Genomic DNA, 26,455 nt, shown 5'->3' with positions numbered 1-26,455 from the left:
AGACGACGAACTACAGTTTGGATTTAGGGCAGACAAGTCAACAGAGGACGCGCTAAATGCTTTTAAAGAACAATTGCAGACAAGTAGCTTCCAGAAGAATATGCTCTAGCGCTATTTGTAGACATAGAGGGTGCTTTTGATAATCTTTGGATACCATCGCTAATAGATAATTTAAAAAGTACAGAGCTTCCACAATACCTAATAAATATAATCAAAAGCTACTTCTGTAATAGACGAATATTAATACAACTAGAACAAGGGGATATAACTGTGAATAACGAAAAAGGATGTCCACAAGGCTCAATTTTGGGATCACTCATGTGGGACATACAGTTGCAACCATACCTTCATAAAATGAATAATAGCGAACAAACAGACAAAATAATAGCTTTCGCCGATGATATCGCCATAATAGCATCAACAAATTCTAGAAGAGAATTAGAGGTGTAGACAAATCAAACACTAAACGAATTACAAAATTGGTGTACTGGCTGCAAACTAAAATTATCAAAAAAAACTAAATACATGTTATTCGAAAAAAAAACTGCAGAGAGATTCACTAATTAAGATCAAAGATCAGAAAATAGAAAGAGTAACAGAGTTTAAGTATTTGGGGGTCAATATTGATGACAGACTAAACTTTGGAAAGCATATCGAATATATTATTGAACGTGGAAATAGAGTGACAAATAAATTACTCACAATTGGCATGAATACTTATAAATTACCCATCCAAACACTCAAATTATATCATGAAACTTTACTCTGTGCGACGATGACTTATGCAGCAAGTGTATGGGCACATAGAATTATTAACAATAAAAGGATAAAAGAAAGTATAAACAGACCTCAGAGAAACTTACTTATAAGGTTATGCAGAGCTTTCAACACTACACCAAACAACGCTTTATGTATACTGCTAAACGTTAAACCTTTGACTCTCATAGTCGTACAAAGAGCCTGCAATTATTGGCTAAAGCAAAATAATCAAGAAAAAATAAAAGAGTTAACTGGCAAGGAGGCCACAACCAAGAATGACATCGAAGTAGCCATTGAAAACATATGGGATCAAGATTGGAGGACCTCGACTAAATCTAGGAGGTTATTCAATATAATATCAACAGTGGAGACGAGAAGAGAATTAAAATACCTTGACCCAGCATCAGGATTGATACACTTCCTCAGTGGACACGGACCCTACGAAACTTACCTACATAAGATCAAAGTAAAAGACAACCCGTTCTGTGAATGCGGAGAACTAGGATCACCTGAACATCATGTTCTTTGGTGCCCAGTGTTGGAAGATGAGTTACCAGAAAGAGATAGCATAAGAACAAAAACGCTGGAACAGATAATCAGCAGCGAAAGGGATTGCAAAATATTAAGCAAAATCACACAAGCATACTCAGAAATGAGGAGAAAAAATTATTACAATGGAAACAAGTAGGAATCAAATATGAATAAAGTGAGATGGATGCGTATTGGAGAAAGTGGACCCCTCCCCAGGACCGAAGGCACCTTCTGGAAGGCACCGGAATTCCGTGCTCCCCGGGGAAGAGTGGATAAGCCAGTGCATTCCCGGGCTAAACCTGGATCGGAACGCCGAATGCGCTGGATGCGTGTGTGTGAGTGTTTGTGTTCATACTAGGTGTTTCTCGTGTGCGCGCGTGTGTGCTACAGGAACTGTTACCCCGCTAGGGACTGGATGGCAGGAGTATCTCAGACTGGAATAAGGTCAGCCGGTGTGCGGATCTCAGTTTGGATATAGGTGGTAGGACACAACGAACCAGGGCCTGCACTAAGTGCTGTGAGTGGGCCCTGGACCTCAAACCTGTATCACTGAGATTACTCGACAAGGATACTCAACTGAGAATACTCCCCCATTGGACAAGCATAAACCACTAGGATCAGCTAAAACTAATGTAGCCATAGGGAAATCGTCTATTATTATAACTATATTGGAATGTGTTGAAATAGTGAGAAGAGTGAATATGTGCAAAAATGTATGTGATTGTAGCCAGTGGTAGTGCTTAGTGTTGTTATTCTAGTGTTAATCAGTGTTTACGGTGAAATTAGAAAAGACACACAGGGAAAAACCAAGTGAAAATCGATTAGTAAATTAGTGCATTTTCTAGTGAAACACAGGAGAGAAGCCCAAAACCATACAGGGATTAACCAAAAATCATACAGGGAGAAACCGAAGAAAGAAGAGGAGACCAAAATAAATAAATAACAAAATGAATAAATAATATATAATAACATTATTAATGGAAGAAGTATAAATATGGAGAACTAATACACAAAAGAAGGGAATGAAATGGAAACTAAATAAAAATAACTGATATTGTAAATAAATAAATAAATAAATGCTTAAACAACAAATAAATAAAGAAAAAACTAAATATGCATAAACAATCTAATTTTTTTTTAAAAAAAGAAAAATATTAATAAATAAAACCATAGAATATTTAAACACTAGCAAAAATAACAATCATGTTAGGCCAGGCTTAATTAGGTAAGATAATTTAGTAAATAATAAACATTAATAAATTTTGATAAACTATTAAGATAGGAATAGGAAACAATTAGGAACTAAGGTAGGCAGTTAAGAGACATGCAAATGAATATAGCACTTAGGGAAATTATGTTTTTTTTTGTTTGTTTTCTTTTTGTGTGTGTGTGTGTGTGTGTGTGTGTGTGTTGTGTGCTGTGGTTGTTTTCCTTTTTCCCTTTTCCTGAAATATAATGGATAATGAATAAAGAAAAAATGGCAATGATGATAACCTGTTCCGGTTTAATTTTTCAGATACCGGATCTGAAAGACGGGCCTGAGCCAAAAAAAAAAAAAAAAAATTGTGAGGGCGGCATTGGTAGACCGCACAGCTACCACGTCCAACATTCGAGCAATTGTGGTCCCTGAAGTCTCCACATGCACTATTGGGAACAGATTACTAGCGGCAGAACTTCGGACATACACACCAATTGCCCATCTGCCACTGATGCCACATCATCGTCGTACACGGTTGGCCTGGGGTCAGCAAAGGAGCACCTGGAGGAGGGAATGGCGTTCCGTTGTGTTCAGTGATGAAAGCCGATTCTCTCTCTATGCAAGTGATGGTAGACTGTGAGCGCGACGTCGACCTGGAGAGCGTCTGCTCCCACAGTGCGTGTGTGCAACACACAGTAGTTCCACCTCAGGTGTTATGGTGTGGGGTGCTATCAGCTACAACTCCCGTTCACCTTTAGTGTTTGTGAATGGGACATTGACAAGTACCTCTTACGTGCAACAGGTGGGAGAACCGGTTTTACAGCCTTTCTTGAGACAGGAGAGTTCTGTACCCTTTGAGGAAGACAATGCCCGGCCACATACTGCCCGTGCAACAGAACGTGCTCTGCAAGGTGTGTCCCGACTTCCCTGGCGAGCACGCTCCCAGATTTGTCTCCTATCGAACATGTATGGGCAGTGTTCGAAGTGGGAAAAAACAGAGGCGGTATGTTTTATTACGATTTTGACTCGACATACCGGCTGTCTAAATGATGAAATACAATGATGGTATGTTGTCTAAAATATTGCATTTCTATTTACATAATGACTAAAAACCATAGGAGAACTATTCGTAGTTACGGATGGGGCATTGAGAGGATTTGCCCCCGTCCCCAACTCTCTACGAATTATATATATATATATATATATATATATATATATATAACGTTATGTTGTATTATAGAGAATCATACACGAAAATGCTCTAAAACCATTTTTATATTAACAATTTTAAAACAATCTATCCCCGTACTCCTTCCTCGACTGCGGTATTCCAGACTCCCGGAAGGTTATCCAATTATTAGAAATACGCAAAAATACGTTTCAATGAAAGTACATAATCTCCATTAAATTAATATTCTTGACTCACCACACAATAACCGAACACTTAAGCAAAATAACAGATTTTTTGATTGCATAAACCAGTAGCGGCTCGTAGTTTGTACAAGCACCGGTTGCAATGCTGCAATATCAAAGGTATGTAGGTACGTGCAAGTGTCCCCCCCCCCCAGCATTCTTGAGTCTTATCCAAAAAATATTCAGGAAATATGAAGAGGAAAGTCTTTTAAGCTCTATTTGTATGTTATTGATTAAATCATTTCTCTAATATTGATTTTATATATAAGCTATTTCCTTTTTTTCAAACAACCACTATCAATGTACGTTTATATACTATTTATATACAAAACCTCTACACTCATGTTATTGAACACGAGATAAATCGAATACCGTATATAGTATGTGCTGTAAGCCATGAATGATGGCGTTAATCCGAAAAGAAGAAAAAAAGCAAGAAAATTGCATGCACGCAGTTAAACAAAATTATTTAATTATATAAACTATGCATTATTTTAGACTATGTTTATTATATAAACTATGCTTTCTTCCATCTTTTGGGCTTCAAATTTTTCTATGACTTTATTGAAATCTGAAATGCTGCTCGCCAAGTTTCTCTGAATAGAAAGCATCGCTACCGCAAATATGTTCCGCTTTATTTTCTTTAATGTCCAGAAACACCTCTCTCCTCCGACAATATGCATTTTGTTAGCATTTCTTTGTATAAATATACGGTACAAAAAGTCCATTTTCAGAAACCACGTATTTTTGTCTGTAAAGAAGCATGAAATCTAAGATGTTTTCCTTCGAAAATGGAAAAAAAAAAGTAGTTTAACATTCCAGCAAATTAGGCTAAAGAAGACAGATGAGTATTGGAAGTGAATGATTTGATATTAATTTATGCTCTCTGCCGGAAATCGAACACAGAATCATGTGCACGAAAGACACAGAGCTAGGAATTAGACCAGTAGTAAGACATTTTCTTCTTCGAGACTCGATCGATCCCCCCAGAATAGGATTTTTTAAAAAACAAATCTTATCCCAAGAATTTTCACCTTTGTATTATAAATGTTAAATAAAATCTATTGACTTCGAACGACCGCCCCCCAAACTTTCAGCCTGGATCCGTCCCTGCTACCACCAGACTTATATTTGTTCTTTGCGAGTTTATGTTTTGTGAATAACTTCTTTCTTCCAAGCGTCTATATCTCGCTCACCCTGCTAGCGCTGCTAAGCGGAGGAATTCGTAACTATTACAGAAGCTGACCAGTTGCGGAGGAAAGGCAACCGCATGAGACCAATACGGGAAGATAGGAGCGACGCAAGAATAAATCCACTTCCCCATGTTAAGAGATAGGAGCTCGCTGCCATATGCTCAATGTTACTGCTTCCAGTGGCAACGTTCGCATCAATACTGTTTCGCGCTCAAGAGCAGAGGTTTATTTTTTACTGATACACTACTTTAATACTTAAAAATAGTTTTAGTATTAAAAAAATATCCAGTTGCACAACCATGCAACATATAGTACCAGCCGCCACTGGCATAAACTATATTTTTTCTCGTAAATACCGGACTCAGATACAACAGAAGTCCCAGCGAACTCATAACAATACTTCTGGTTTCAGTTTAAACGAGTCGTCTTAATACACTACATTTGTTTGAATTGGGCCCATGATGATTTCATGTGACGGTGACCATTATTTGCAATCAACACAACCAAAAAGAGTTCTTGTGTAGGAGCAAGGGATGAACTTCTTTGTGATCCTTTTCTTAAAAACAAAAAGTAGGAAAATATATAACAAAAATATGGCAAACTTAGAAATTATCTCTACATAGGAAATAAAAACTCTGACGCTCAAAGCTATTCGCCAATTACTGCGTACAAAAATGGATTTACTAAAGGTATATTAACATCCACTTTCCAGTGACGGTATATGTTGATCACTGAAACACCAGAGGCGGTATGTCTTCATGACTGAGAAACCAGAGGCGGTATGGCATACCACCCCATACCGTCTCACTTCGACCACTGTGTATGGGACATTATGGATCGACAACTGACAACTGCTCCACGTCCACCTACAACTGTTGCTAATTTGCGCGACCAGATCTAGCAGGCATGGCAGAATGTACCGCAAGACCGTATCCGTCATCTCTGTGATCGAATTCATGCAAGAATCCGTGCCTGTATTGCAGTACGTGGAGGGTATACACGGCACTAAAGTGGTGGTGGTAGTGTGATGATGGACCTGCCGTTCACAAAACAATGTACTGAAGGAGCTAATATTGTAATCATCTCATATTCGTACCACGTATACAGTATATGGAATAAATGTGGTCAGATTGGAAAACAATTTCGTGGTGCTGCAATTTTATTTTCCGGCAGTGTATTTTAGGTATAACTCCCTTTGTCCCACGCTGCTAGCGGCGAGGGGCCCAAAAGTTTGGTCTACTCAATGGAAACCGACGGAACAACAAAACGAAAGGGAAGAGACACAGTGTACTCATCATCACCACCTTCACCGTTAAAAGTAAAGGTTGACGAATGCTCAACGCGGAACATTACACATGTCCTTTCGATAATATAATGTAACATTCTTTTTGTAAACAAATTAAAAATTGAGAAAAATAATGCAAAATATGGTTGGTAGTTGATGTATTTTGCAGCTATTTTAGAGGCAAAAGTTTTGAAGTACCAAATCAAGTGAAAACATCAGCGTCTGTAGAAAACCGATTTTTTAACACGCTACAAGAATGGTGTTCTATTTTCAGAGCACTGGTAAGTAACATTGATTCCTCAAGATGTGTTGTCTTTGTATATATTAAGTGTTGGGTGTTATCCCAGTTGAGGTTATAGAACACATGTCCCCCTATATAGGTTGATTCCTTTCTGTAGCAAAGTAATATTTAATTAACATAGTATTGCTGTGCGAGCGTTAGCGAGTGAAGGCGGGTTAGAGCCCTGCAGGGCACGTTGTTTTCTGCCATTATTACAACTAAACGGGAAGGGGAACCTGTGTTCTAGAACCTTGCCATCCCAGTTTATGGGGTAGGGTTTAGTAAAATTTACGTAAAAGACATGACTTATGATTTCAAATTTAGATATAGATATTTATGCTGATTACCTCAAGGTTTAAAAGGGAAATTGTAAATATATTATTTCATAAAAGATGAACACTGTAATTGGGTATAATACCTGTTGTGTTCTGTTTCAATAAATAAATAAAAGGAGATAAAAGAACTCCGTGTTCTATCCTATTTTAAGGGGGCATACTGGTATTCGTGAGATGTGAACTTCTTTTCGTAGGAAATACATTCTTACTGCCTTAATGTTTATTTTACGGGAGAAATTGCATTAATGCGTGCAGATTCGCTTTAGGAGGGCTGAGTATAAAATACGTACAAACTTAAAAACACAAACCAACTTTGCCAGGTGATCACTATAAATCACGAATAATATCTAACCGAGTCAGGGCAAGGGAGCCCTGGAATGGGCCTCCGTAGGAAGCAGGCACGTTAGCGAAAATGGTACTAGTTTCTGTATATTTGTGCATTAGAATAGCAGTACTATTAAATGTTAAAAAATGGATAAAATTATGTATTTATATCCGAATCAGTATATAATCCTTTTGTTTAGTAGTTCAAGTGTAACATATTACTTTCATAATTAGCTTTTTCCGTGGGATAGATAGATATTTTCTTCAGTGAGTTTGTCAACACCTACGAAAAATCGTAGGAAAAATTATTAACCGTGTGGGAAAGATAGCTGGAGGGATAAAAGAGGAGAGCAAAGGAACTAGGGTAGATACGTAGTATGTACATACAGGGTGTCTACTGAGTTTCATTTTCAAAATTCCAGTATGTTAAGTATAACTATCACCAAAATTCCAGTACCTAATACAATGATTTTTTTAAAAGATCTTTAGGAATAATCACACTCTTAACGACTTCAGGTTTGTAATTGTTTTACCATAAGGGTGGAAAAAAAATCATGATTTAAAAAAAATTGATTTTTTATTTAAATCGTTTTATTTATTTATTTATTTAAATCAAATCTTTCTCCTCGCATAATACAAGTCGCGAACTGAAGCAAAAGCATTACGAATTAGTATTAAATGTCAATTATGCAATTTAAGTGAAAGTATTGGGGTTGAATTTTGAATTAATCCCCAATCGTTAACTTATATCAATCCCAAACAATGTTTCTTAACAATTTTAAATTATGGCTTTAAAAAAAAATTGTAGAAATTGCTTTGAAGAAATATAATTCTTCGGATGTAGACGACATTCCTTTTCAATTAAATTTAGCTGTGGAACGAGATACCGTCAAATGGGGTGAATAGAAACATGGGGGTGAATAGAAACAAAAACTTCCAGATTACTTTTAGATTTATCTGTACGATAAATTAATCAACAAAACTGAAATTTCTTAACATAGTCTTATATGGCTAAAGTGTTCACAGCAGAGACAAAATGTTTTAGTGAGTTGGGAACACTGAGGTAGACGGCAGCAGTACCTCTTATTTAAAGCAGTTTACCCTATAGCCAGACGATGCTGGATCAATACCGAAGGTTGGAACTTGGGCTACGCTCGCAAACCATTCAGCCATAAGGAAGCATAGTTGTATTGGTTGTATTATCATCTTTATAACTTGTATTGGTATATAAGTATTTTCCGACACCCATACTACATGAAATTCGACCCACTCTTTAGGGTGGAATCCGAATCACTATTTGGATTCAACGGCGCCGACTTTCCAAAATTTATGCTGCCCTAGCTCAGTCGTTAACACAGTTGATTTAAACGAAAGAGAAACGGGTTCAAACCCGAGACCAAACAAAAAATTTTGTGGGTGCGCCACACCCACAAGATTATTTGTGTGGGTGCCGGAGCACCCACGTAGTCGGCGCGCATGTTTGGATTTGATATCCGAAGTCAGTATTCCCTGGGAGATCGAACCTGGAACCACGCGCATTAGACTCTTGCCTATGAAGCGACAGTCATGTCATAACTAATATTATTAAGTATAATGCACAGAGAATACATTATATGGAATACATACGTACTTACCAACAAGAACCCTAACGTAATACGTTAATTCACTGATATTTCGGATACCTTGGTGTGCGAAATATCGATGAATAACATATAAAGTTAGGAGTAGTGTTAACAACTATGCATTTCTTATTATCATCAGTATTTTGCTTTCTAATTGAAAATTTCAGCTACTGTATATATTAGTTTGAAAAAATACTGCCATGTAGAATGCTTCCTTAGATGTTAAAATATTTTTGATACATAAATTGTAAATACAAAAAATATCTTTAATGTTATATGCTTGTTTCTACGTTTATAATTCTTTATAAATATTACGTATTTTAATTTTTTTTACTTTTGCACTGTTCCAGTTGTTTCACCGCCGGTAACGCTATTTATGGGAGCAGACAAGTATGAGAGTAAGTATAATGAATTCAAAAGTTGCACTCATCTATTACAGAGTCGGTAAACGTTGAATTTCAAGTATTACATATCATATTTACCAATAACTTGACAGAATTGTTTCAAAACTTATATCAAATTATGCGTAAAATATTTTGAATCCTTTCACAAAAGATATGTAGTAAAAACTACGTACGTACTACTGTTATTTCAAGTTGCGGTTTACTAATCCTGCGTGATTTTCTGTGTTCATGACTACTATCTGGAAGTGGAGAAGGTTCTTTTAGATAGGTTTAGGTTATATCTGGAATTTAGAAAATATTAATTTTAGAAAAGTACGAAGTCTCACCTGAATCCCCCCTCCTTCCAAAAAAAAATGTGTGTTATCGTCGTGTAAAGTTTTGCTACCTACCGTTTCCCTTGGGCTTCCGAAGACCTCCCTAAGAAAACAGCTGATAACAATTCTGGTCCAGGCTCATACCTTGTTCAGGTGCAGATTGACAATGTTGAAATATAACAAGTGATTTGGCATGAGCAACGTTGGTGCTTTTGAGACTCAGGTTGTATTATACTTACTTTTACGTATGCATACGTATACATATACGTAAGTGGCAAGCCGACTGCTCGCAGGGATTCATACACACATGAATGAAGATGATAATATTTCCTTAGGTAAATTCTTATTTATTAAATATGAATATATGTGTGTACGGAATGGAATAAGAAATATATATTAACAACACACAAAATTTTCACTTTACAGAGCTAAATGCTCGAACAGAAGGAGTAGCACTGATGGAATCAAATAAACGAAATAATGAAAATAAAAACACTTACTACTGCATGATACATATGCGCACACTATATAAGAACACTAGAAACATAGCCCTTGTATTGATATCACTTGCACTATAAATTTACTATTCGCACTGAGATGAGACTTTCACTGCGTAATTATGACAAGGGGAATGGGGAGATACGAGAAGCACTGATGAAGTTTCTTGACTCCCAAGAAATGCTACATGTCCAGAAGATATTCGGTTACTTTTTAACTTTGCACAAAAAATACTCCTCTTACATATATAAGTTTTTGTTGCACTCGTTTATATTAATATACTGATACAACGTTCTTCCTGATTATTTGTTCATGCTTTCTACGACGACTTCGGCGAACTCCTCGCTTCTACTCAAGCTTGGGAACAACCCGTTCACTATACTCAGGGTTGGTAATGCATTATACAAAAAAATAAAGAAATGTTAAAGTTTTCTGCATTCATACACAATACCAATATGACGACGTTATAATGGAGAACACTGGCAACATTTCTTTCGGTCCCGTGGGAACAAAATTTAGAAGTAATAGTTAAAAAAAGTGTTGCAGTCTGAACTAGTAGATTCTTTCCATGACTATTAGATTTTTATACACTACTATTATACGTAAAACAGTTCAGTGGTAATGAAAACTATAAGTTGGTAACTATTTTTAGGGAAAGAAAAAAACGAGTTGGCTGCTACGAAGCACTTTGTCCAGACGATAAGCGTTGTATTGAAAAACAACGAGTTCTTTGTTCCATCGTAAGAAACGATAAGAACGACTGAAGAACACCTGCAGACGAAGAAAGAATTGAAGTTCTCACCAAAAGAAAAATAGCTGTTCTTTTCTATGAGTAAAATAATAATTACGTTGCATGAATAAAAATTAAAGAAAGAATACACTGTTCGTTCAAAAACGTAGTTTTGTGGCTGGGCTGACGGTCACAGTCACAGTGCTCATTAATCAAATGGTTTTTATTTTTTTTAAAAAAAAATCGATCTATTGATTTCCTGGGCTACGTGTAAATTACATTATTTTGGGCTGTATATTAAATCTTGTACTAGTAATAATCAATTCAAATAATTTTTCAGTCGTTTTACAATTATGGAGTGAAAGGAATTATATAAAAGTTCCTTTTCATAAATCATTAGTTTAAATAATAAACCAGTAGATAAGTACTGAATTAGAAAAGGATGCGATAAATTGTTGTTGTATGATGGTAGCGGGGTTTGCCCAAGTGGGTCCAGCCTTCTCCCCCCCCCCAAAAAAAAAGCGGGTTTTCTCGGGTAGGACCCACCTTTGTTTTTGAGGTTTTTGTTAATATATTATTGGCACAACTAAGGTGATCACATTGAAATTGAGTTTTATCAGATTTTGGACGAATTAGATACTTTCACGTTAAGGTATACAACATTTAATATTCAACATTAAGACCTTTATAAAATTCTGAATGTACTGAATGAATATTTATTAAAATCACGTAGCTTGTGGTAATTATAGAACAAATTATTGTATGGATTATGCTTATAGCCTATTTGAAGTAAAATATGCAATTTTATTATATTTTAGAAAATACTTTCCGTGAATAGTGTGCTCGCCGACAGCAACGCAGAGCCCTTATACGTTATCCGTCATACGTTTGACGGGTTTAAGGCCATAGATACTACCAGTAAATATGTAAATACATTACTAAAACTATTAGTATTATTTCTTACTTTTGATGGTAATACAAGTAATTGTAATTATTATTCTTCAGTAAAATTTGGTTTTCCAACAATAACAGTTCAGTTCAGTCATTTGTTGCTACTCTTCAAATAAGCATTCTGCAGAATCAACACCAGCAATAGCGTAAAAATTCTTGCCAAATTTAAGAAGCTTAATGCTCCAAGCTCCGAAGACTACGTAACACTTAATATTTCTAGGGCTGAATTCAAACTTCCGTACTAGTGGGAGTTTCGATGTATAGTCAAGGAAGCAGCATTTTCGGGGAAAATCCATCGTGAAAGAAGTGCTCGGGAAATTCTCACAATTGAACGCACAAAGTATCAGAAGTGAACTTCAACAATAAAACCATGTATTTTATAAAACATGAATTATGTCTTTGTTTTAAGTTAATATATTTGGTATTCATATTTGGTGAACGTCACTGAGGATCCTGGGAAGATTCTATTTACATTTGTTCGTTTGTCTTATCTGTACCACACACACATACTACAGGGTACAACTTTCGGTCTTTTAAGTTTGAATTTTCAGGGTAGAAGCACGAGACACTCTAAATTAGCCATGTATATTTTGGCGGCGATCCAATGTAAAAATTCAAAATGGTGGCAATTTTTTCAAAACATCAGTGTATAGAAAATTGCTTCAGGTTGTGACAGTGATAATTTTGAAATACAAATCACACTTTTACCGTAGAGAATGAAATATTTCGAAAAAACCCATATGGATCCAGGTGTTTTTTTTTAATAAACGTGTTTTTTCAAACCCAGTGGTAAAGTAGATGAAATTTGTGTTGTATGATATAAATTAGAATATGATAAAAGCTGACGAAAACCGATCAATGCAATGCTGTCGCTATTCCCTAGCAAGATCAGACATTACCCAAAATGCACAGATGATAATGACATTAGAGGCGTAGGTTAGAGTATAATGGCTAAAAAATAGAAAATCAGAGGTACTAAAGAATTGATGTCACCAAACAGCCTTATCTAATCTAAAGTACAGTATGAGAAACCCGAATTCATTTCCAGGTGAGGTACATGGGGGTCGGATTCCACGTCACAACTCGCCTTGCAGAGAGATTTCCTAGCTCAACAAGATTGGCTGATTGCTTATACTTTGTTGAATGGGGGTTGTCAGCTTTTCATAAGCCTAAGACAGGACATACCTAGCGAACACGTGCAGGGCGCCTGTTTCTTGGTACAAATTATTAAGAGTAACAGAATGAAAATACATTAAAAAAAAAAAAAAGTTATGAAACATTAAACTAAGAGTAACATCATTGGTGGTGATTTCACTGCTGCCAACACAAAACAATTTAATGATAGAACTACATCGACATCTGAATAGTCGTAGGTACATATCGTGGATCGAAATTTACACTTAAAAATTTCTTACATGTTTTGGATAATTTGGCGTCCCGCTACATAATGCGTCCCTCTTAGACTCAATTCCAAATGGCGAAATTTTTTTTAAAATTTGAGAAGTTTTGTCTAATTCGATACAGGTGATAACCTTATGTGGAATACGTCTCAAAAATCCATGCTAATGCTCTTTTCAATCTGGAAATTTGTAACAGCTTTTTTCACGTAAATAACAGCATAACTGTGTGTTTGTTTGTTACATGTGAATGTTTATTTCTGTAAGATATAGTTTATTAATTTATTTATTTTCAGATGAAGATCTTATAAAATGGGGTTGGCCAGAGGATGTATGGTTCCATGTAGACAAAGTGTCATCAGCGCACGTGTATTTAAGGCTGCATCCTGTAAGCAATTTCCGTTTTACGTACTTGCATTAATATATTTTATTTATTTTCGTGAATTAGCTCCACTTCTCTCTAGATATATGAAGGAAACAGCGTACTAAAGTACTGAATAGATCATTAGAAGTAGCATTAAAGTGAAATGAGATATTTAGCGTAATGTCCCTATGTTATAACCTGTACGCGAAAGAAACAAGTAGTAAGTGAATGAAAATGAATGACGGAAGAATTGTTGGAATGTGCAAGGTTGAAGATCACATCAGGGAAAGAGTCGATCTGATCACCCATGTTTTCAGATTTCAAGGTTATTCTATCGGAAATCGAACCCGGGACCTCGTACACTAAAGACGTGCTCTAGCCACGAGATCGGCGGAATAGCTGAGAGATCGAGTTCGAGTCCGTACCACTGCAGTGATCCGACTGATGTGTTATTCCAACGTTGTTCTATACCTCATGTTCTTAAGACCAAATCTAATGATTAAAATATTTATTTATAGTTGGTTATCTTGAGGAGCATATGCATACAAGTACTAAAACTCTCGATGAGGTTATATCTTCTTTAGTGCCTTTCAATTTCTCATGCAAGCTTGTCCTGTCACTTCTTTCTTCTTAGTTTTCGTAGTTCCTCTTTTAAGGTCTGAGTATGGATTGTATTGGTGATCGAGGAGGGGTGAAGAGATCATATTTTTTTAATGTTGATTTTGTTAATTTAAATCAATCTTTTATTTAAGTCACTTGTACCTTTTTTTAAAAAAAAAGAAAGAAAAAGAAAAACGAGACCCAATTTAAATAATATCCTTTTTGGATCAAAAGCTTCAATATATTTCAGTCAAAAATTTTCTTGTAGGCCTTATATGTGGAGAATACATATAGTGTAACTAAACCCAAATTATCACTTAACTCAGCATGATGTGCTTATTCCGTAAAAATACAAAAACAAGATTTAGGGGCCGTTCAAAAATTTTGCGGTCCCTGATCCAAAAACTGTTGTTGGCCAATGTCGCAATATTTTGATTTTTTTTTTTTAATCATTCCTAATATTCTTGTTTAACTAGTAAACTAGGGGAGAGAGGTCAGATTTCCTTGATTGTGTGATGTTAGAATGAAAATTAAATCGGGGATGTCCTGATATTTATGTTATCTCCAAGGTCTTTCTCGCACATGACAGTTACTCAGCAGCAGTACGTTATTCTTCCAACACAATGATCCTCAGAACCCACATCACAATAATTGGACGAAAGAAAGATAATCTTAGTACGTATTTGTTGTTAAGCATCCTAATCACTAAAGAACCAAAGTACACCGCGCGAAGAATTAAAATGTGCTACCATGTCGCATAGTGTTACACAGCACATATATATCTTTCTCAAAAGTTATATATATATTGAATACAATTTTTTGTACTCTTACTTTCCCATAGTGAATATTAGTATCGTGTGCTTTAAAATTGTAAAATTATTCAAGGTAAAACTTACATATCAGCGTGAATTGTGTATGAATATAAATATGTGATTTCAAGTTACCCGCATTCAGTATGACTGAAATAATACTGTAATATGTAAAATCCTCTAGTTTGTAAGATGTCTCTAATCAAGAGTAGCTTTATATATATATTCCTATTTACAGAATTAATAACTAACAAAAATGCCCGTTCTTGCAAGGGAAGGTCCTACAAATTGTCGCTTAAATCTGATTGTCACATAGCACATCTAAATGAGCATCATGAGAAATGAAAATGAGCAAAATTTAAGGTGCAATGGACTAGAGGGGTAGGACCTACGGGGCTTCAACATCTATATATATATATATATATATATATATATATATATATATATATAAAACAATGGAATTATGTACGTTTAAAGCAATATCTTGAAAACCGTTAAAGCAATCAAACCGAAAGGCGCACAATGTAATGAGGACAAAATGCCGTATCGAAAACCACAGACAGTGTTGCCATAGATGAAGCACTGTTGACAACTCAACAAGTATTTTGTTTGAAATGGCATCATATATAAATGTGCAGAGATTTAAAATGCACTATTATCACTAAACATAACAGTGAAGTGTAGTGGTACAGTGTTGTACACTATTGAAGCTACGTGTCCTGAAAATGTACAATGGAGAAGTCTGATACATGGCAACAGAGCGTAATAAAGGAATGCATTACACTTCCATAGCTACGGTGAATAAGCAGACAACTCGCGAAAACAAAACTTTACACGCGAGGAAAGAAACCTGTGTTTTCTAATTCTGTAAACTGCTTTTCCAGATTATCTTATCTAGATTTGGTAGAGTACTTTCTTGATTTATGTCTTTCGTGTTGACATTCCTTTACTCCCTCTCCTACACATCATATGATTATGTTACTGTACACTGTAATATTACCATATTCACATTGGAAATATAATTATTTTATTACTACCTCATTTCGTTTTCAATCAGAGCTCCTCCGTGGCTAAGCGGTTAGCGTACGCGCCTTTGGCGCGGGTGACCCGGGTTCGATTCCCGGCGGGAGCTCATGTGATTCGGATTCCATGTTAATCAGTAGGTCCACGTCTCATATAGCCTCGCTGCTGAACGGGACGTTAAACTCAAAATCAACTCAACTCAACTCGTTTTCAATCAGCCCGGATAGCCGTGTAGTCTAGAAGGCTAGGCCACCGACTTATTAGGGATCGCGGATTCCAATCCCGCCTCGGACATGGAAGTTTTTGTTGTGCTTTTCACTTTGCATTTCATTGTCTTTTTTCTTTCATAGTAGTTCAGATCTCACTTTACGCTGTAAGTCTCGTGCTGTCACAGGGCGTAAAAATGGAATCACTCAATTTATTTTTCAAATGCATCAATCTTTTGTGACACTGCTGAGATTTTACTGTTATACTATCGGTGTTATTCTGCATTTGAATTAAACTCATAATATGAGACCCTAGACTTCTCCATTATACATTTTCAGCACACGTAGCTCCAACAGTGTGCAACACTGTACCACTACACTTCACTGTTACGTGTAGTAATAATAATACATTTTCAATCTGTTCACATTTATATATGGTGCTGTTTCAAACAAAATACTTTTATGCTGAATTCGCAACATTGTCTATGGTTTTTGATACAGCAATTTGTTTTCATTATATTCTGCACTTTTTGTTTTGATTGCTTTAACGGTTTTCAAGATATTTATTTAAAACGTATATATTTCCACGATTTTTTTTTTTTTTTTCAAATGTTGAAGCCTCTGGTCCATAGTACCTTAAATTTTGCTCATTTTAATTTCTCATGATGCTCTATCAATTGTGCTATGTGGCAATCAGATTTGAGCGACAACTTATGGGACCTTCCCTTGTTAGTACGAGAATAGGTTTATGACAAAAATGTGAAAAGAATATTTCAACCCTCTTTTCCACTCTTTACGATGCGTATTTGAATCGAAATGGAAAGATAGAAACCCAACTTGACCCAAATGCTGACTGCCCTCAATAAATCTGTTCAAACGGTGCTGCCGTTATTGTTTGCGAAAAACTATCTCCCGTTCCCCCAAGAATGCGCATTTCAATCCTAGTGTAGAGCTAATGATAAATACCAAGGTCAACCCAAGTTATGTTTAAAAAATCATTTTAAACGGTTCAGCTGTGGCCTCACTTTTTCCAGTGTGTGAATACAAAGTAGGAAATTAAAATATTATGGAAATATTCATCCTGTAGAGGTAGAAGTTTCGAAAATCCTGAGATATCTTACTTTCAAAAAAATAAATAAATAAAATTAAAAAAAAAAAAAATCATGTGCTTAACTTGATGGGCTCGTGACATACATATTTGTGTCATAACTTTTGAACTCCTCCCCCTTAGGATATGCATTTCGGTGAAAATATCAAGATAGAAAATCTGGTTCGGGTCAAGTGCTATCTGTACTCAAAACTTCATTATAAACGGTTTACTCATTTTCCTATGATGATGAAACTAACGTCGATATTATTTTTATATATTGAGAGTAACAGAAATTGCCTCCCCCTTAGAAGTGGTGTTTTGTGTAACGCTAGTTTTGGAATACGTTTTAAACGCTCTCTTCCACCCGCTTTAGGATATGCATTTTAATTAATGTGACATGTTAAAAATTGGTTCGATCTAAGTGTTAACTATGTTCAAAATTCATTTCAAACTATTAATGGTTCAAGGATTTAGACGGCGTCCGTTTGATGATAAGATAGACACTCCTGTTTCGTCCGTACTGATTTCCTGTCACGCCGTCTCTTCTGATCATACACAGTTTCTTCCCTCTCAATTTGGTCGCATAGTTTCGTAATTATTACATTTGATAGAGTGATAGTGGTGCAGTATTAAATTGTGCTCGCCATCGTCTCTACACTTTTTTCATGTTCTTATATTTTTCCAGAAACACTTTAAAATCCAGTTTCGTTGTTCATAGGAAAGGTTCCCAGCCACCTTGTCAATTACTTGTTGCTACTGGCAACTAAACTGAAAATAAAAGTAAAACAAAACAAATGAATGAAAAAGAAAGCAAAAGAAAATAAATGGCTACACACACACTAGTTATGAGAGTGCCAAATAATAATGTGATCAGGTTATTTTTAATATCTTCTGTGTTACTAACATTCAAACAGTTTAAACTCCTTTGTGAGACACTGTATGGGTTATAATTTCTTGATAACAGATGAAAGTATCGTAACATTGGATGCAATACATATTCACCTGAAACTGACAAAATTTATGTTAGTTTGCCGCAATATCGATGCAAGGGACATGACGATTTTGTCTTCCACCGCAGAGAAAGTTTTCAGGAAAGATTCATAATTGTTGCTGGCTTCGGTTGGTAATTCGCAGAATCGTTACAGATTCCGAGTGGGCGACATTATGACTTTCAAACATACATTATGAAACACATTTTCCAAGAAAGTATAGTACATTTGTACAAATAGGACACTTCTTGGTTTACATTTACATGAATATGACCTTCAGTCTCAGTCTATCACCAAAATGATTAGGAAACAGAAATTCATGTTATACATTGTACAGACAAACCAGTGAAGAGCCCTGGTACGAATCCCTTAATTTATTATTATTATTATTATTATTATTATTATTTTCTTTTTTTGGATTCCTGAAACATCATCGTGTACGAACTGTAAAACAGTCTCTGGAAACTTGCAGAAGTAGTAGAAGAGAATACTGATGCATTATCTCCAGCATAGTCTCTTAATGAAAGTTGTATTGTGGAGCAATTGTCAACTATGCTGGTGACTATATACATGGTGTCATGTTATTTCTTTAGGTGAATACTGTTTCAGATCAGCCTTTAGGATGCACTATAAAATGTCCTTTATGTATGTACATTCTTGTTTTAAAAACCCCACTTCTCTTTAAAAAGCCCTGTACCTATAGTTTGAAATTAAAACAAATGTGATTATCTTTAGCCAATTGAAATCTTTAATTACAGCAAAAGCATTAGAATTTCTGATCTACGGTTGCCGGAATGCGGTTTTTTAAAGGAAAGTGGGTAACTAAGGTGTTTTTTTTTTATTTTTTAAAAACAAGACTGTACATGTTCATGAACTTCCGTTTCATATTCATAGGGACAAACAATAGATGATATTCCTACAGTGGTTTTGGAAGATGCTGCTCAACTAGTGAAAGCCAATAGTATAACTGGGAACAAAATGAATGACATTGATGTTGTTTATACTATGTGGTCCAACTTAAAAAAGACAGACAGTATGGATGTTGGTCAAGTGGGCTTTCATAAAGATAGAGAGGTGAGTATAAAATTTTTATCTTAGTGTAGCTTTGCCCGAAAACATTTTGACCCTAGTGGTATCACAACAACCCGAATAAGGATTAATATAAATTTGTTAATACTAGGTCCTGTCCTTTGGAACATCCGTAAGGGCGTAGAGCAAAATTTAAATATATATATATATATATATATATATATATATATATATTTCAAAAGCAGGGTAATGTATATTTCAGTTTTCTGGAAGCATAGACATTCTAATTTCCATACTGTGAAAATTATTAGTGCTAGAAAGGTATGTCGGAATCACTAGGTTTTTATGTATGATTACTTTCAAATATTTGCATTGGTTATGAGCAGGGTTGGTTGGTTTAAACCAAAAAAAGAAAAATGTTCGTAAAAGTGTGTGTTCTTAAAATCTTGAACACACATTTGTGGGTTATCACGTTTCACTCCCGTGTAGTATTCGTATTATATTGAGACCTAATTCTAAATATTGTTTCGTTTTAATAATGTTTACTATTGATAAAATACACCGAAATGCCGTATTTTTTTTTTTTTTTTGGGGGGGGGGTCGTACAAACTCCACGAGAGGCATTTATTGAAATCAGAAGTATCTTTGGTATCTATTTATATATAAATGGGTCAGAGCCAAAGTGGACTCAAATAACTCGTATTTTTATTCGTTTTTCTTACTGATATGCAAATTAAGTCGTTGTATTTCTTTAACTTAGACTAATAAAAAATCTTAGTGAACTAACTTGGACTAAATTAGTTCTTCTGTAATCTGCAGTATTTTGAAATTGTCCATATGTAATTCTTACAATGGCTTCAATTGTGCAACTGTTTACCTTTTTATCCTTCTGAAATGACTCTTGACAATTATATTAACAAGTACGTAAAGATCAGTATAACGTATTTTTTATCAGGAGTCCTTCGTGAGTGAGTCGGCAGACGTATCGCTTTTGTGGCCACTTAGTCCCGGTTTCGAGTTCAAATGGAGGACATTTTCTCTTGGATGTAACCCGAGAAGCGGTTTGGATTCCGCTTTAAGCTTATGTGACCCTTCCAGCAGAACCCGATTGTTGCATAATAAGACCAAGGCAAAACAAACTTATTTCTGGCCATGTGTAATATAAATATATAGAGCAAATTATTTAAACCATAAAAAGCTGGTTTAAACAACAACAAAAAAACTTTTTTTTTTTTCAATAAAAACCATGGTTTTTGCCAACCCTGGTTATGAGGGTGAGTGTTTAATTTGACGTATGATTATATAATTTGTAAAACGTATAACGACGTATTGCGTCCAAGTGCACTTTAATTACACTAAACTGTTTCAGTGATTTCTGTTGCCGTCATTAGTGGCTCTGAGAAACTCATAAGAAAGTTTTTCACTTCACAGAATTCCATTTTATACCTTTTTCGTGTGCCCACTTGAAAAATAATGAGGTTAAAGCTCTTAACTCTATGGCCCATAGAACCCGAAGGTTCAAGTCTGCATTCACAAAAGCTCTCCACTCACTTCTACTCAACTTCTGCCTTAGCCATTTGCATCCAGTTTCTGCTTTGTACTCCCTATTTTTGCGAGATCCACCTTAATATTGTTGTCACGTCTGTTAGTGGTCTTTATTTTGATTGGGTTTCCAGCTAAAATTTTGGAAGTGTTCCTACTTTCTTCCATTCTGTCTACATGACCTGCCCATTTGAGACTTCTAAACTTAATGACCTTAACAATGCTAGTAAACGGTATAAATTATGCAGTTTCTCGTTACTAAGTTTCTGCTATTTCCGTTCCTTTTGGGTCCGAATACTCGCATCAGAATTTTACTTTAAATACTTTCAGTAAGGGTTGTACACTTGAAGTGAGCATTTACTTCTAAATCCTTATTTTTGTAGGCGTTTAATAAAACCTCTGCATTTCTTTATTGTCCTTACATCATGTCCTGTCATATTAACATAATCAGCATAAGCCATAATCTGATGAATGCCATTCAGTTCTATGCCGTAGTTATCTTTAATTGAAAAGTATTGAAGACAGCGCATTTCCTTGTTTCAGGCCATTCTTGACGTGAAAGCTCGTGGATAAGCATTTCTCTGCTCGGACTTTACTTTGGATTTCATTTAAATACATGTTAATCAATCTAAGTAGCTTCTAACAATATTTTCCTCCTAACCGATTCGTAGACCTTTCTGAAATCAGTAAATAATTTAAGTGTTGGCGTGTTGTATTCCTATTTCTTTTCGAATATTCGGCAAATGGTAAATATCTGATTGAGAGTTGATCGATTTCGCCTAAATTTGCACTAATAATCTCCAATAATTTCATCTGCGTATAGAGTCAATCTTTCTAACAATATATGAGAGGATTTTATAGGATGTTGACAGAAGAGAGATGCCTAGATAATTATTACAATCAGTTTTGTTGCCTTACTTGTGAATTGGAGCAATGAGTGACTCTTTTTGCTCTTGTTAATGTAAACCCTTTGTACTCCATTGTTCTTTTGAACGAACTACTACTGGAAGTACTTTGCGCTATAACTTCTTTTGTACTACATGTGTAATGTACAACTGATGAATATTGAAAAACACTCGTGAAGTTACTATTAAGACTGGAAATTAGAAAATATGCTTTTTGAACTTACTGTTCACTTGAGATTTTTATATATATATTAGAGTTTTATCGTTAATCTTCTATAACTTTTTGAGCTGCACTAACATTAACCAGTGTAGCAAACTTGGAATTAATTATATAACTAATTGAGCAGACGGCAGTCGAATTCGGGTTATTATTATTATTTTAGAAATGTATGAGTTAAACATGGTATACTTCTGCCAATATTTCCGCCACCATTTGTTTCCTGTGGATTGTAATGAAATATGCTACATGTGGAACTTAACAATTGTTATGTTTTGTGTGTCCTATAAACATTACAATGTAAGAGAGAATTGCGAATTTTGTTTAATCAAAATTTCCTACGGAAGAATCTTGAAAGAATAAATAGATCAAAGATAAGGAAACATCAACATGAAAGTAAAATGAAACATACCATGGCCTGTACTTAAACATATGATTTAGAACCGAAAATGGGACTTTCGGAATCTTACACTTATGTTGACAGCGGAAATGACGAAATTATTTGGTTCATCCATGGGTGTGCAATACTAAACAATTATTCAAGGAGACAATAGGTTAGTTTCTTGTGCCTCTTGGTGATAAATGGAACCAAATAACTCTTTGTGGCCTATGGAACCGGAAATTCAATGCCGAGTTCACAAGAGCTGTCTATTGATTTCCATCCTTAGCAAGCTGGATCCAGTTTTTACTTTTCGTGTGGTTCGGATTCCACGTTAATCAGTAGGTCCATGTCTCATATAGCCTCGCTGCTGAAAGGGACGCTAAACTAAAATCAACTCAACTCAGTTTTTATTTTATTCCTATTTCTGCGAGATCGATCCTAATATTGTCCTTCCATCTGCGCCTGGATCTCCCTAATGGTTGTTTTGATATTGGATTTCCAGTTACAATTTTGAAAGCGTTCCTTTCTTTCATTCTGGCTTCCTGACCTGCCCACTTGACTTAATGACGCTAACAATGTTTGGTAAACGGTATAAATTATGTAGTTCCCCATTATGAAGTTTCCACCGTTCCCCAGTATTGTCTCTGTTGGCTCCAAATATTCGCCTTAGGATTTTATTCTCAAACACTTTGTCTGCGTTCTTCCCACAGAGTAAGCGAAGGGGCCGCGGTGGCTCAGTGGTAGAGCGTTATATTTTAAATTTCAGATTCCTCAACAGAAGATTTTGAACTGAACAATAACACGAATTCTCTGCTTTCAGACGACATTTAATTTCTTCGTGGATGTTGTTTTGATCTGTTATTATTTATGGAAATTTCCCATCTGATGTCAACGAAATTTTGTGTAGTTATGTCGTTCAGATTTTCTAAGTAACGCAGTTTTGCTACCGGTAATGCTAGCTTTTACTGCTAAAATTTGGTTTAGTTTGTAAATATGGATTGCGTTGTGTGTTAAAAGTTTATTCCCATTTAATGTACGATTTGGTTTCATGCATTTATCACCACCATCATTACAAGTAGTATTTTACTTTTTTTAAGGATAACCTGCCATTTTTAACTGAAAGTTGGACGCAGAATTTAATTTCTCGAACTTACAATTGTTAGACTAAAAGGTGGGTGTTGGATGGCTAAATAGGGATGGTGGAGGCTGCATTGAGGCCTTTTTCTCTATCAAAAACTCAGAGAAAATCTGGCAGAACAGTTCAAAGAAATTTATGGAAACCCTGTCCGAGAATATTTGTTACTTAAGATCTTTATATAGATTGTCTTGAGCCATCAATACTTCCTTGTTTTTGTAGGTAAGAAAGATAAAAGTAGCGAAAAGGTGCAACGATATAGTAAATCGCTTGAATAAGACAAAAGTGGAGAAGAACCCAGATCTAAGACAGGAGAGAGAAGAAAGAGACCGAAAAGAGAGAGAGGATAAGAAAAGGCTTTTGAGGGAACAGAAGGAGAAGGAAAAGGAAGAGGAGAGAAAAAAGAAAGAGGAGGCAGAATTAAGGCAAGTAATCAGTTCACATTTGTGTTATGTCTGTCTCCATGGCTAATTGTTAGTCATTTTAGAAAATGCATCATAATTAAATTGAAGCCTATTGGAATCCTATTATGAACAGTATATAAAATAATAGCTTTTTAATAAGTTTGAAATAAGTGTACTCTAATTGTAACCTAGAGGATAAAATGATAAACACATGAAAAGAACTCACCAAAAGTGATAGTAGATATTCATATCTTGCATGTTTCATCTCTTCTATGTACTTTGTACTAGAAAGCCAAAATTGGGATGTGGTTGTTTTCTTCGTTATGATTAGTACTTGAGTATAGAAACTTTTCGAAAAACTAATCTGTACTAATTTTATTCGTTTCACAGCCTCCTTAAGAACTGTTTTTGTCATATTTTATGATCAATTTTGACAGTACGGTCGTCATGATATGTATTTTTATCAATAATATTCGATATACTTGAATATTAGTTACATCATCGCTGAAAAGTCCGAATAGCCTGGAACACTATTTTGAACATTATGTCTCGTTTCATGTATAGCCTCGGTGTTGAAAAGGAGCGTTAATTAAAAAATCAATTGCGAAAATAGTTTTACAGTGCAGCCCACTTATAACGAACTATTGAATATTACGAACATAAATGAAATCCCCGTCAGAGGACCTATTTAAAACATGGAAGAAATGATCGTATATTACGAACAATATTTTCCGTAAAGGCCGCTTTTAGCGAAGTTTTCAGAACGGAATTATGTTTTCTTTTCTTCTGCTCGTGAATAAGTCAGGTACCGCAGAACTGGTTTTCATAGCTGTTGTCGCTGTGTAAGCCAGGCATGACTCACTCCTCTCCCTCGGGTGATAGTAGAAATCGCCCCGAGTGCAGATATTTCTGGCAACGCGCGTCTAGCAGAGTTCAGGTTCGAGGTTAAAGAGAAAGTAAGATGCGTTTTTCGGTAACTGTAAGGTAGGAACACGCCGCAAGTTGATTGTTTAAACTCGTGTTTGTGTATCGCTAGATTGAAAGATGACAAACAAAAGGAAAAACACAAATCTTCTTCGTGATAAATCTGATGTCATTGCTACAAATGCGCGAGAAGAGGCTGTTGATCCTGGAGTGAATTTCAAGAAGCAGCGACGCAGGGAATTACGTTTGTTGAGTACGTCACTGCAGATTATGCGCTTGTAACTGAAGATCCCGATGTCGATAATTTAATTGTGGAAAGCGTGAGGGAGGTTACGAAGGAAATGAAACAGATTTCAATGACGATGGAGAAGTGGAAAATGGGAACCAACCCGTGAGTTGCAAAGAAGTAATTCAAAGTTTGGAAAACTTGCAGCGCTATCTTTTCAAACACAGCAACACGATGCAGGACAATGCATTTCGGGCATTTGAGGAAGTGGAAACTGTGGTGCTACGAACAGCGGCAGCAGACACGGTTCAGAAGAAAATACTCTTCAAGCGTGCTTGAACTGGCAAAAAGAACTGCAACATGTACGATAGGCTAGATAACAACCCAATTAACAAAATTATCTTTGAGATGTAATGCTATACTGGTGTGTATTCTTTTTTAAACGTATCTGCTTGTTATTTAATCCTTTGTTTTTTCCATAATTCGGAAAAATACATGAGTTTGTTTATAACGAAGTTCGGATATAAAGAATTCATTGTATTAGTCCCTTGGAATTCGTTATAAGTGGGCTGCATTGTATTAAAGAATACATTTAGTAAAACTTTGCCTCAAAATACTTGGTTAGCAATTTATAAAGAACAATACTCCTAATTTTAAGCATGCTGCAGCAACAAGCTTTATACAATCTGTTTTGGAATATTACTCACTTTATCATCAGCTGGGATTATTCTTCTAATAGTTAATATGCGCTCCATTGTTTTGATTAATTACTTAATTAACAGTGTATTGTATGTATTGTTTCTAATTGTTAATTTACACTGTACTGTATCACATTGTAATTAAGTGTGTAATACCCCTGCAGCATTAATGTCTTCATTTTCACATTACAGGAGCTACAGCACATTGATGAAGGCGGAAAATATGACATCCAATCAAGATGGTGGAAGTGATTCAGATGACTTTATGTGAATTTTGTGATAAGAAAACTTTACATGTAAAGAAAGAAAGTTACTACAAATATTGCATGCTTGAACTGTCAATGTTGCCATCATTAAGTGCAAGATGTTCCGTAAACGGTAGTGCAACGGAAATAAGCATAATTTTCATAACAGACTCATTATTATGATATCCGTGTTATTTCTAAGAAATGGACAAAAGTTGTTTATTGTTACTTTTTTTGTGCAGAAATGAAAACACTGACGCAATTCTGTTAATGTAAGCTTACAAGTATGTATATGTATATGTGTGTGTTGAAAGTATGCTGTTAAATGATGGGAGAAATAAACGTATATATGAATGTGAAGCTTGTCTTCTCAAAATACTAGTGTGTAGTTATAAATTTTGTGTAATATTAAATATTTAAACGAAAAGTTAGG

General features: G+C 35.4%; 1 protein-coding gene across 1 annotated transcript; it reads left to right on the top strand.

Annotated features, from left to right (window-relative positions):
- The first annotated feature begins 6,388 nt into the window (after nucleotides 1-6,388).
- Nucleotides 6,389-26,382, top strand: LOC145672733 (coiled-coil domain-containing protein 25-like). Its single transcript, XM_081741912.1, has 6 exons — nucleotides 6,389-6,660; nucleotides 9,291-9,338; nucleotides 13,531-13,622; nucleotides 19,210-19,389; nucleotides 23,748-23,950; nucleotides 25,970-26,382. Exons 1-6 carry the CDS (start codon nucleotides 6,636-6,638, stop codon nucleotides 26,046-26,048), a joined length of 627 nt encoding a protein of 208 aa, XP_081598038.1. The 5' UTR covers nucleotides 6,389-6,635; the 3' UTR covers nucleotides 26,049-26,382.
- Nucleotides 26,383-26,455: the final 73 nt, after the last annotated feature.

Source organism: Thermobia domestica, chromosome 2 (assembly GCF_964235325.1).
Source record: "Thermobia domestica chromosome 2, izTheDome1.hap1.1, whole genome shotgun sequence".
NCBI lineage: Eukaryota > Metazoa > Arthropoda > Insecta > Zygentoma > Lepismatidae > Thermobia > Thermobia domestica.
This window is presented reverse-complemented; position numbering and strand designations above follow the sequence as displayed.